Source organism: Sus scrofa, chromosome 13 (assembly GCF_054392235.1).
Source record: "Sus scrofa isolate SSC_HxYL_T2T_F1_AM1 chromosome 13, Sscrofa_HxYL_maternal_Yorkshire_Landrace_v2.0, whole genome shotgun sequence".
NCBI lineage: Eukaryota > Metazoa > Chordata > Mammalia > Artiodactyla > Suidae > Sus > Sus scrofa.
In genome coordinates this window covers 84,391,766-84,404,711 of record NC_139395.1, presented here as the reverse complement: position 1 = coordinate 84,404,711, position 12,946 = coordinate 84,391,766, and the positions used below count along the sequence as shown (strand labels likewise).

The 12,946-nt window shown below is 52.3% G+C and overlaps 1 protein-coding gene across 2 annotated transcripts in view; it reads left to right on the top strand.

Moving 5' to 3' along the window:
- FGD5 (FYVE, RhoGEF and PH domain containing 5) overlaps positions 1–12,946 on the top strand; it is a 129,393-nt gene that overhangs the window by 93,497 nt on the left and 22,950 nt on the right. Inside the window, exons 11-15 of one of the 2 annotated variants that reach the window (XM_005669809.4) lie at positions 3,768–3,839; positions 4,770–4,838; positions 8,599–8,682; positions 10,474–10,553; positions 12,654–12,753. In XM_005669809.4, the coding sequence (XP_005669866.3) occupies positions 3,768–3,839; positions 4,770–4,838; positions 8,599–8,682; positions 10,474–10,553; positions 12,654–12,753 (405 nt within the window). Of the gene's footprint in view, positions 1–853; positions 1,202–3,767; positions 3,840–4,769; positions 4,839–8,598; positions 8,683–10,473; positions 10,554–12,653; positions 12,754–12,946 lie in introns of those variants that run through there. The other variant, XR_014823853.1, reaches the window with a different exon arrangement.

Genomic DNA, 12,946 nt, shown 5'->3' with positions numbered 1-12,946 from the left:
CAAAGTTTGGGACATGTCAGGGCTCAGAGGGTCACCTGGCATGGCTGGAAGTGGAGACAGCGTAGGCGCAGTTGGACAGGAATCTGGGAGAAAGGTCAGGGTGGCTGGTGAGATGTGTGCGAACCTGGAAGCTGAAGTCAGCTGGGTGCGAAATCCAGATGGTCCGACATGCCATTGAGGTCACCCCCTCCCCTCCCCTGTGATGTCATGAGCTCTCTGCTCTTGTCACCTTGGCTCTTCTACACACAGTGTGAGTTCCCTCAATGTGCCCGAAAATCAGAGGTGCTTTAGAGTTAGCGCCCGGTCGTGACAGTAGCAAGTGGGCTGGGCTCCACACACTTCCCTTTAGCGAGTGATGCCTCTACTTCCAGAAAGAAAAACGAGGCCAGGAAGGGCTATATCTTCCCCCTTGCCATGAGCTTCTGCACACAGGCGCCTCTGTAGCAGGGACTGGGGTGGGTCACAGCCACGCACCCTCCTGGCAGTCTCCACAGCCAGGATGGCCACAGTGCCAAGATGCATAGGCTGGCCATTGACTCTCCAGCTGCTGTGGACGCTGTACCAGGCCTGCTCAGGATAGTGACCTCCATCTCACGCCTTCACGGGCTAAGACTCTGCCTAGACCGTGGACAAGTGGGTCCAGATAAACCCCTCCCCAAGGCAGGGCTCAGTGGCTGAGTGTTCTGAAGGATAGCTGGAGCCGTTTCTTTGCTGTATAGCTAAGAGAATCTAGAAAAAATGATAGCCAGTAGCAGTAAGCGTACCTGGTGCCCAAATCTTGCTTTCTTTTTTTTTTTTTTTTTTTTTTTTTGCTATTTCTTGGGCCGCTCCCGCGGCATATGGAGGTTCCCAGGCTAGGGGTCGAATCGGAGCTGTAGTCTTCGGCCTACGCCAGAGCCACAGCAACGCGGGATCCGAGCCACATCTGCAACCTACACCACAGCTCACGGCAACGCCAGATCGTTAACCCACTGAGCAAGGGCAGGGACCGAACCCGCAATCTCATGGTTCCTAGTCGGATTCGTTAACCACTGCGCCACGACGGGAACTCCCCAAATCTTGCTTTCTGATACCATTGTCCAAATAAAGGAACGAGGATCCTTGGAGAAATGGCTAGTTCTAAGACTGGGGCAGGAAATATACAACATGAGCCTGGAGCATCTTGTAGTACCAGGAAGTAAGAAAGTGCTCAATAAATAAATACGGAAAATGAAAATCCCCACCCGAACCCACAATGATGGGGGTATGTGAAAGGGGCACAGAAGCCAACTGGCCAGGCTCCCAGTGGCCAGAGATGGAACAATTTAAGAAATAAAGTACATGGAATCATAACCAAACAGAAAGTAAATGTTCGTGAATACTTACTGATGTAAATAATTTATTTAGTTATAATTAGTGAATATATTAATAAATGAAGGAGAAGAGACAAACCTCCTAATAATTTAGGTAAATATTCTGCCCCCAAGGAGGAGCAACATAACCCCCCACTCATTAAATGTGGACTGTGCACAGTGACCTTCTCCAAAGAGTATGGACAGGGCAGGTGAGGGTGTGTCTTTACAGTGGAGAATTCCAACAAACATGACCTTGGCCTGGTGGTCAAGGTCAACATCAACAGTCATACATCATGTTGCCAGTACGTACCTTCATATGATGTGATGAGAATAATACTTTGTGTGATCTTCTTTCCCCCAAAGTATAAGCCCAGTCTAATCATGAGAAAAACATTAAGGAGTTCTTGATATGGCTCAGCAGGTTAAGGACCTAATGTGTCTGTGAGGACGCAGGTTCAATCCTTGGCCTTGCTCAGTGGGTTAAGGACCCACGGTTGCAACAAGCTGCAGTGTAGGTGGCAGATCCTGTTCATATCTGGTGTTGCCCTGGCTCTGGTATAGGCCGGCACCTGCAACTCTGATTCAACCCCTGGCCCCAGGAACTGCCATATGCTGCAGGTGCAGCCCTGGGGGGAAAAAAAGAGAGAGAGAAACATCAAATTCCAAGAGAGGGCATCCTACACGATATCTGACCCATATTCTTCACAATTGTCAAAATCATCAAAAATGAAGAAAGTCTTAGAAACTGTCACAGTCAAGAGGAGTCCAAGGAAACATGAAGTCCAATAAATGTGACCATGAGGCCCGAGGTGGCCGAGAGGTTTTCTCATAGCCCTGCTCCTTCTTCAGCTTCCCCCAGTGCCTGGACCAAAGAGGGGATCCCTGTGTGTTCTTGCCCCTTCTCAGAGGTAGACTGTTGCTCTGTATTACTCAGGGCCAGACTCCCAGGTCACGGCCCTCGTGGACAAGACTCAGCCTTGAGTAAGGCCCATGAGCCAGACTCTCAGCATTCCTTCCCTCCTGTGCATGGCAGCCAAGCCCTGCCATCTCTCTGGGGCAAGTCTTGGACAGGTCCCTGCTTTGTGTTGGTGCATGATCCTGGCACAAGAGGTTACCCACCTCTCGTTGGGACAGATGTCTTTTGCTCCTGCCTTTTCCCAGGAACAGTGGGTGGCTCTTTGCCTGGGCTCCCACAGTGGCTGAAGGATTTTGTGCAAGAAAGTGGCCTACTACGTAGGCACGGCTTTGTGCCAACTGCCCAGGGGAAGCCTGCATGCTTTTACCACCAAGGGGTGGGATTGGGGAGTTCCTTCTGGCCCCAGTCTTCCTTGTAAACACCTGGCAGAAACTCTGGGAAAAGAGCTGGCAAGGGACTGCAGGTGCCTGGTGCGTCTAGGGCTCCATGTTATTCTAAACTGTCCCACCAGGCCACAGCTGACCTGTAAGAGTCCACTAACATCTTAGCTGCTTCCTTCTCGCCCTACTTTATGTCGACCTCTGCCCTCTGTGTGTTCCAAAGGTGTGGTAGCTCGGAAGTCCTCCAGGGCTCCTGGCAGGGCTGGTCTGTCTTTGGGATCAGTTCATTCAGTAGCCTTGGGGCCCCAGCTCTCCAATAGGCATAGAAGATGCTTTGCAGGTGACTTGGCTTTCTCACCCTGTTGGGGTGGGCACATTCTTCTCTTGCAGCTCCCACACTGTAAGTGGAAGTAGGACAACATTTATACATTTCTAGTGTGTAGGATTTTATGCCCTAAACTAGGGACAGTGTAAAGGCCTTTTCCAGGCATTCTTTCTGCACAGTTTTCACCTTGTTTGTTGACTTTAGAACCAGCCCTGTGTGAGGTTGAGGGGCATCTGCCTGCAAGTTAGGTGCTTGTTATTTCTAGTATTGGGGGTGTCCCCTTACGCATCGTGCCATCCCAGCCAGGGACTGACAAGCAGCTCCCAGACACGCTTGTTTTTCTGCAGGGAGTGCAAACCTGTTTCCTTCCCAGACAGTGCGTTATCTTGGTTTCTCTCCCTCAGAGCAGCCCCTACCAAGACTGCAGACCCACAGAGCCAGCCCAGCCTTGGAGATCTGTCACCTTTGGGTTATTGAGGTCTCTGCTCCAGGCCTTACGGGGACACAGGCTAGAGTATAAGCAGTGGCCAGGAGATAATCAGGTGTTGGCTGGCACAGTGAGGAAGTGACCGTGGCGTGCAGAAGGATGGCAGTGTCAGACCCAGGCCCAGAGGCACGAGCCTGACTGTGGGCAGTACACACACATGACGTCCCTTAGACCTGGACTCAGCCCTGCGTCAGTCAGACAGGAGATCAGACAGGGGACAAGGCCCCGCTGGGCTCCCTTCTCTCCTCTAAAGTGAAAGCAATGCTGCTGGTTACAGAGCAGATAAGGGGCCCTGACCATCTCCTCACCTTGCTCCCACCTGCAGGAAAATCTACAGAAGCTGGTCCACATTGAGCACAGCGTTCGGGGCCAAGGGGACCTCCTCCAGCCAGGAAGGGTGAGTGCCATGCCGTTATGGGCAGGGGCAGAGAGTGGCGTGGCTGGCAGGTGGGCAAGGCCTTGTTAAGCCCCATTGTTCAGCTGGGCCGGCCCCAGTCAGGCCTGGCTGCAGGTGCTGTCCACCCTGGAGAATGCAGGCCCTGCTGGGCTCTCCACCCCTGCTGCCTCCCCTGAGGTTTTCCACTCTCTCAGCCTTTAAACAAAGTGCTTTTGGGATCAGTGTTTGCTGTGGTTCTGGTCACCTTTGAAAAGAGATACCACGTGGTCTCAGTTTAGTCCAGTTGCTGGGAAATCAAGGAAACTATCCCCCAGGAGCCCCCACAGAGCATTTTTAAAATAACATTTTTGAAGAGACAAATTTACCCTTTTAAGCTTCCAAATGGGAAACATGAAACTCAGCTCAAAAATTGTCAAAAATGTGTTCATTACCTATTCCAGTCCTAAAAGGATGAGAAATAAAGGAATTTTGTACAAAGGGAGATTGTACTCAGGAGATCTTACTCAAAATTAGCCGGGATCTCACTGACCTGAGATTCTATAAAATCACACCCAGTGTTTTGGCCTGGGTCATCAGTTCAGTGAATATTTATTAAACATCCATTTGTATCTTCCGGAATTGAGGGGCTATAGCAACTGTTCACAGGTCTTCAGCTATTTAGCAAACTTTCGGCAGCTCTGTTCTGATTGTTCTCCTTGTGGTGGCAAAGCAGGGGGCAAGTTGCTCTTTGGACCACTCTGCAGCCAGAACAGCATCAAGGTGATGCTCCTGAAAGGCCAGGTGCCTGCCTCCAGAGCTGTTCTGCTGGGCATCCAGCACCTCCGCGGAGCTGGGAACTCTCTCTGATTCCCACTGAAGACCCCTCCCCCACCCATCTCCAGGACAGTAGGGCATCTGCCTGACCCCCAGGGTTTGCTTCTGTCACTGCAGGAGTTTCTGAAGGAAGGGACACTGATGAAAGTAACAGGGAAAAACAGACGCCCCCGGCACCTGTTCCTGGTAAGTACCTGGTCTCCAGACAAGCCCTGGGATTGTCCGGTTCTGTGAAGTGTTCTGGGGCCAGTGTTCAAGGCCGTCTGGAAGGGAGGGAGGAAGACTAGACCAGAGCTGATTTTTTTTTTTAATATTTTATTTATTTTATTTATTTATTTATTTATTTATTTTTGTCTTTTTTTTTTTTTTTTTTTTTTTTTTTTTTTTTTTTTTTTCTGTTTCTTGGGCCACTCCGGCGGCATATGGAGGTTCCCAGGCTAGGGGTCCAATTGGAGCTGTAGCCACTGGCCTACACCAGAGCCACAGCAACGCGGGATCCGAGCCGCATCTGCAACCTACACCACAGCTCACGGCAACGCCGGATCGTCAACCCACCCGAGCAAGGGCAGGGACCGAACCCGCAACCTCATGGTTCCTAGTCAGATTCGTTAACCACTGCGCCACGACGGGAACTCCCAGAGCTGAATTCTTAGGCCGAGGATCATTCTATACAGCCGAGCTTTCCAGAAAACAGAGAGCTTAGCAACCCACCCTTCATGTATCATTTGAATGACTTTGAGCAGAACGTTGCCAAATTTAATTATCCGGTGCCCATCTGAAATATCCTAAAACCAGGAAAGTTCTTAAACTAGGAATAACTATTCGGCTACTATAACTAACACGTGAGAAAACTGAAACAAGTCCAGAAAGGAGTTGACTTGGCCAAATCTCCCAGCAGGTGGGCACCAGAGGCCCAGAAAGGAACCTGGGTTCTGACCTGAGCCCAGCCCTTTCTCACTGTGCGTGAGATGGGATATAATGTGACATATCTGGTGATGTACAGCCACAATCTGAAACCAGGGAGTGCCCAGGCCTGATATCAGTCTCAGAGGCTCCTGAGCTGCAAGCAGCTCTTTGCCCCGGTCTGAGACCCCAAGTCATTTTGCCTTTCAAGTTATTCTCTCCGCTGGATGTGACTTTTCTCTCTGCTCCTTCACCATCAGCTGTCGTTTCTTCTTACCATTCATCATGGCTACCCTGAGAGCCTCCTTACGCTCTGTTAGAATTGTGTGCAAAGTAAAAGTAGATAGGCTCTGAGTCAGTGTCTTGGAAGTCTCTCTGTCCAGGCCTCTGCTGAGCACCTCCTGTGTGCTGGACACTGAGAGCCGGAGCTAAAGTCACATGTCCTGCCCTCAGCCATCAGCATCAATGAGAGGACTGAGTTACAAGAGGCGCAGAGCCTCAGGGGCCTATGGATGCAAAGAGAGGATCCAGGAAAGTCAGGGAATAGACAGATAAGTAGCTGGCATTTGTTGTGTGTTTGCAGGTGCTATGCCCTGTGCTGAGTGTTTTACGTTTCCTGGAGAAAATGGTACCCAAGTTAGGCCTGGAAGGAAGGATGAGAGTTTTTCAGGTGGATGAAGGAAGGGCATTTCTGGAGCAGGAACAGCATAAGCTAAGGGAGGGGGCTGAGAGGTGTAGTGTGTTTGGGGGACCTCTATGAATCTTGTGGAATCCTGGACTCTTCCACTCATGAGTGGAGTCCACACCAGGACTCACAGAGACCCTGCCACTGAGGGATGAGTTCCAGAGAAGGCTCCAGGTCCCAAGCAGGGAAATCCTGAGCCTGGCCTGAAGCGGAACCTCCATGCCAGGAGGTGCTGGGCCTCTGTGGCTTGTGCCCTGAGCCTTTGGCCCAGCCTCCCTCCTAACAGCCACCTGTCACCTCCCCTGAGAAGCACTCCCTCTGGCTGGCAGGTGTTCCATCTGAGGGGAGATTTGGAGACCAGAAGAGGTTAGATCCCTGGGGAGGTTTGAAAGGGCTCTGAGAGCCGAGCACTGGACGTCTCAGATTTGAGTTCTCAGTAGGCTCTGAAGCCCCTGCACATGCTAGAGCCTCTTTCTCCAGGTAGTTCTTTGACCTCTGCTTACATCCCTCTGGTGACAGGGAGTTCGCTGCCTGCTGAGGCAGGCATTCATCCTGCAGTTCCTTATGTGCCTCCTGTGAGTTTTGCGGATGAGGCCCTTGTTGTGGATCTTGGAGTCCAGAGATGGAAGCCATCCCTTGTTCTGTGCTGGAGTCTAAATGTTGGAAAACTTTCTTTTGAGAAGGAATCCATACCATCTGTGTGGCAATGAGCCAGACTGACTGGTTTGATCCGGACCCAACCCTGAGCCCCTGTGTGACCCTTGGACAAGCCACAGACCTGCCCAAGCCTTGAAAGTGGAAATACAGGGCGGTTTGGGCAATTAAATGGGAGGTCTTATATGTCTGGCACAGAGAAGCAGCTTATTTGATGAGAGTTTCCATCCTTTCCTCTGGGAACTGCCCCGTGGGACCCAGGTCCTTGCTCTGCCAAGGGACAGCCCGGCAGAGAGAGCTGCATCTTCCTTCTCCAGGTGGAAAGGGGAGGCAGTCCAGAATGGTGATAAGAAGTATGGGCCTGGGATGCCTCCCAGCTCTGCCGCCAACTGGCTCTGAGACCCGGGGCACATCCCTCCGTCTCCCCAGCCTCAGTTCCTGGCTCTTTGCAAAGGGGGCAGCAGTACCTCCTATGAACGAGGGCACAGTGAGCTCCATCCTGAGTTACCTTCTGGCCATGCCCCACTTACCCTGTGCCTCTCACAGGGGTCTAGAGTGCCAGGCAAACCCTTCCTCTCTCTGGGCCTTAGACGGTGAGGCCCAGAGAGAGGAAGGGTTTGCCTGAGGTCATACAGCAGCTCATTACCTAGGCCAGATCCCCCACACCACCCCAGCCAGAAGCACCAGGAGAGCTGGTAGCGAGAACACTCACCCACTCTGTCCCCTGGCAGGCTCTGCAGGGAGAAGGAGGGCAACCCTGAGTTCTCCCTCTTTTTCAGACCCTGACGTGCCCTGTCCTGTTCTGTCCTCAGGACACCCCTATTGACGTAGGCTTCCAAGCATGGGGGTCACTGGGGGCCATTCTCTCTCAGCGTTCAAGGTGAGGTGGGAGTGGGGATGCCCCCCACTTGGCAGGTCAGGCAGCTGAGCTCAGTTATTCATAAAGAAAATTTAATCGAGCACCTGCTGTGTTACTGGAGGTACAGCATTGAATGGAACCTGCCAGCTCCCTACTTCCTCCCTCCCTCCCTTCCTTATCTCTTCTTTATAGAGGCTTAACTTGTGTCGAGTGAAATGCATCTATTTGAAGCATGTGTGTTAGTGCTGACACATGTGTATGGTCATGTAACCACCACCTGGGTCAAGATGCAGAGCATCTGCAGCCCCCAGAATGTCCCCCTGCCCCCCTAGCAGCCACCTTCCCCATCCCCACCCCAGGCAACTCAGTTTGGTTTTGCCTGTTCTGGAGCATCCTGCAAACGTGACAAGGCAGCGAGGCAGCATGTATACCTCTGCACCTGGCTTCTTCCACTCAGGTGTTGGAGGGTCACCCCTGCCGTTGATTTTCTCTCCTGGTTGCTCTGTGGCTGTGCCCTTCAGTGTGGGGGGGCCCCACAGTTTGCGTGTCCAGTTGCCTGTTGATAGACTTTGGGTGGCTTCCCATGGGGACTGTTGTGAATAAGCCTCTGAATATTGCCCTACCCGACTGTGGTGGGCATCTGCCTTTGCCCCTCTTGAGTGGAACGGTGAGAAGGGGCTCACATTTCAGCCCCAAGTGGTTTTGCTCTTCTGAGGTGGGGGGTGGGGGGCAGTCACCAGGAAAACAAGATACCTCTGATTCTCAGAGCACAGTGAATCTCCAGCATGTGCCCAGTGCAGCCTTCCAGGGCCAAGACACACCTAACGGGCTTTCTTTCTCCCCAGATGAGTGACGTGCTTCTGTACACGTATCCCCAGAAGGATGGCAAGTACCGACTGAAGAACACCTTGGCGGTGGCCAGCATGAAGGTAGATCCCCGGCGGGGAGATCCCAGGGGAGGAGGAGGCACAACCCTGCGTCTGAGCTCCATGCCAGCAGTAGAGAAGAGTCAGGGGCTGTTAGTCACAGCAGGATTCTGTTGTAGGAGTCCAGGGAGAGTGGGGTAAGGGAAGGCTTCCTGGAGGAGGGGAGCCAAGTCCCTTAGAGTAGATGATATTTAGACATATGGGGAAGGGAGAGAGAGTAGGGGCTCCTAGGTAGAAGGAAAATGCATAAGGAAAGGCTTGGAGGGAGGAAATAATCAGGTGTTTAATTTTTTCATTTGTGGTAAAATGTGCATAATATAAATTTACCATTTTAACCATTTATAAGTATATGATTCAGTGGCATCAAGGTCATTCACATGGTGGTACAACCATCACCACCGTTTAGCCCCAGAACTCCTTTCATCTTCAGAAGCTCTGTCTCCATTAAATACTAATTACCCTTCCCCGCTCCCCAGACCCTGGCAGCCACTATGGTACTGTCTCTCTCTCTATTGTAGCCACTCTAGGGACCTCAGATAGGTGGAAACATACGATATTTGTCCTTTGTAACCAGCTTGCTTCACTTGGCATAATGTCCTCTGAGTTCATCCATGTTGTAGCAGGTGTCAGAATTTCCTGCCTTTTTAAGGCTGACTGATATGCCATTGTGGGTGAGACCACACTTTGTACCCATCCACCCATCCATGGACATTTGTGAATACTGCTGCTGTGCACATGGCAGTGAAAAGACCTGTTCACATGGCACATACTCCTTAAATGTGAGAGAAATGCCAGCCTAGCTGGCCAGTCTCATGGGTGAGGTCAGAGAGACAAGATTGGAAGGGGGCTGGGTCAGCTGTGGCCTCGCTCAGTGTAACTCTGTCCCCATTATGGGCAGTTGGGTGCTGATGGGGATTCTTTCTTTGTTTTTTGTTTTGTTTTTGCTTTTGTTTTTTATTTTTTTGATGGGGATTCTTGATGAGCAGAAAGTTTTAGGAAGATAATTCCAGGCCAGCATGGGGATGGGGTCAGAGAGGGGAACACTAAGGTGGGGGAGTCAGGTGCAGGCTTTCACATGGGAGGGTGGAGGGGCAGGAGAGCTATGAGGAGCACTGGGGGGAGGCCTCTCCTGCTCCTGAGGCTTCCAGACCTGGAGAAGGTGGAGGGGAGGCACATGGCTTAGGTCAGTCAGGAGGTGGCTTCCCTTTTTTTTTTTTTTTTTTTTTTAATCTTTTTTTTAGGGCATTAGTAGCATTCAGAAGTTCCCAGGATAGGGATCAAATTGGAGCTGCAGCTGCCCGCCCACACCACAGCCACAGCAGTGCCAGATCCAAGACGCATCTGCAACTTACACCACAGCTCGCAGCAATGCTGGATTCTTAACCCACTAAACAAGGGCAGAGATCAAACCCATGTCCTCATGGATACTAGTCAGGTCCATTACCCCTAAGTCACATTGGGAACTCCTGGCTGTCCTTTTTGAACTGAAGCTTCCACTCAGGAGTCTGTTAGGCCATGAGGGAGGGGGCCCCTGAGTGGGTATTTGTCCAGCACAGTGGGCCCTAAGAGAGACCCTCGAAGTCATCCTGGGGATGGTCAGAGACCACAGGGAACGTGCACATATGCGTGCACACACGTACAGACACACACACACAATCGGCCGTGGAAGAAAAGTTTGCCCATTGCAGATGAGGAAATTCAGGCTAAGGGAGGGGCAGTGCCAGATAGGAGAGGAATCTGGTCTGTGAGGGCCCCTCCCCACCCCCACCCTAAGGAGCTGCTGCTGGTTTCCAGGTCAGCCGCCCTGTGATGGAGAAAGTGCCCTATGCCCTGAAGATTGAGACTTCTGAGTCCTGCCTGACTCTGTCTGCAAGGTATGGGGTGGGGCTTGGGGGGGCTCTGACTGTGAATGTGAGGAGAGTGGGAGGTAGGAGGGTCTGGGGCAGAAGGGGCAGGAGTTTGAAGGTGAGAAAGTTTGGAATAACAGTTGCTGGATGTGTTGTCATTTTTCCTTTGATGTCCTTTTGAGTCACAGGACTTCTGTTCTTTTTATTATTTCTTGTCCATTTTTGGATCAGGGCCCACTTAGAGAATCTGATAAAGCTATAGCTGCTCTCCACAGAAAAGAAATATGCATACACATAAAATTTCACATAGACTCTCAGGGGTTTCCAGAGCCTGTTGCTTAAACATAGCAGGTAAACAATATCTCAACATTGTAAAGCCCTACAGATTGTTGGGTCTTTGCAGCAGTAAGAAAAGTAGAGTGTGCAGAGCAGCTTAGCTGATAAAGTGCTCTGCGTTTAGGCTTCCTGGTCTGGAGAATGAAAGAGAGATAGGGTGAGCCTTTTACTTTCCCTGTTTGGAGGTGTGGCGGCTGTTTCCTCCAGGCACTCACACTGCCCGGGACCCCTTCCCGCTGGCTTCTGGCAGAGAAATAGCACACCCGCCTTTCAGGGCAAGACCAGCTTGAGCTCAGTGCCCGTGGGGTGGCGGAGGCTCAGACACTAGGGAGGTGGGGCCTCTGCCAGGGGCCACTCTGGGCACAGCAGGAGCAGAGTTCCCTCCCAGCCATCCTGTGACCGGAGGGCCCGTGTGGGATGGGACGGCCACCTCGCATTCTCTCACAGTTGCACTTGCCCACTGAGCATTTATTAGCTGCTCATGGGGGCCACATTCAGTTAAACTTTGGCTTGCTCAGGAAGATCCCACATTATGGGTCAGGAGTTATGGTGCAGAACATAGCTGCTGTGATAGCCAATAGTGATGACAAGAGTGACATTCACCTGCCAGGTGTCAGGTGCCTCCTCTGCCCTTCATCCTCAGCACTGGAGGTGGGACCTGCAGCTCCTGCCATGTGCTGGGAGATGGGCCTAGAGAGGGGTCCCCCAGCCTTGTGAAGCAGAACTAGGGTTCAGACACATGACTGTGAGACCCAGAGGTCTGCTCCACTGCTCTTTACTGCCTCGGGGGTAGAAGTAGCCTTGGAAATGCTAACCAGTGACCACCCCATCTGGGAGAGTGAGGGAAGGCTGCCTGGAGGAGGTGATGGCTGGATGAGGGTTCCATGGCCTCTCCCCTCCTTATCTCTAGGTAAAATCAGAGGAATGAGGAAGCCCAGGGTATGGTTTCCTTTTGCCCAGTCGTGAAGTGAGGGTAGTGACAGGCCACACCCAGCCCTTCAGATGGGGTGCCCATCTCTCCAAAGCAGGGGGACTGCCCTTTGGCCTGGGGCCTCAAGGAGCCACTGTCACTGACAGGCCAGTCACCTTCCTTCTTCCTAGCTACTTCACGCTGAAGCTTCCAAGGAACCCATACACCTGCTTTTAGGGAATGGCCTCTGGATGCCCACCACTCTGGTCCCAACCTCGTCCCTTCTTTCCATTGAGTCCACGCACTTAGTGCGGGGTGGCAGCGACACCTAGTGTGCCCTGTGAGAATTGCCTCCACACTCAGCCCAGGTGTGGCTCTCACCACTTGGGAAACCCTGCCAGGCACGGGATGAAATGGGAAGTGGGCTTCTTGGATCAGTGAGTTGGAAGTTAGGTGGGGAAATGAAAAGGAAGATGGAGAGACTGGGACAGTGACCTTTGGGAGAATCTGTCCACAACCCCCCATGGTACCCAGCCCTCAGCTCCCCTGCTAGCCTCCTAAAGTGTGGGACCACTGGCTTTTGCATGGTGCTTTGCTGTCGACAGTGATAACCACATGTCCTTTGGTCCCCACAATAGCCCTCAGAGTTAGAGGAGTAGCGTTTGATGCTCCCATGTTACAGGCAAGATCTCAAGGATGACGAATGCAGGGCCGCCTGCTCATAGGCAGAGATGCTGCAGTGCAAGCTGGCAGATGGCCAGGCTGGCCAATGGGATTTCAGGTGTGGGGGAGGGCAGGTCCCACCAGGACGTGCTCCACCCTGAGAGGGCAGGAGGCAGATCCCCCATGTACCCCTCTGTCACTCCTGCTCTTGCCCACAGCTCCTGTGCAGAAAGGGACGAGTGGCACAGCTGTCTGAGCAGAGCCCTCCCTGAGGACTACAAGGCCCAGGCTCTGGCCGCCTTCCAGCACAGTGTGGAGGTGAGGGGCGCTGGAACTGACTGCACAGCCCTGCATCTCCCTGGGGCCCCCTGCATCTCCTTCCTTCAGGGCCCTGGGTCCTCTTCCCATCTGGCTCAGGGCAGTCACTGTGCAGCCCAGAGCCTGGCACCTCTGGCTCTGTTTCTAACCAAGGTTGGGTCCCTGGAGGGTACAGTGGGGCTTGTAGAAAGAG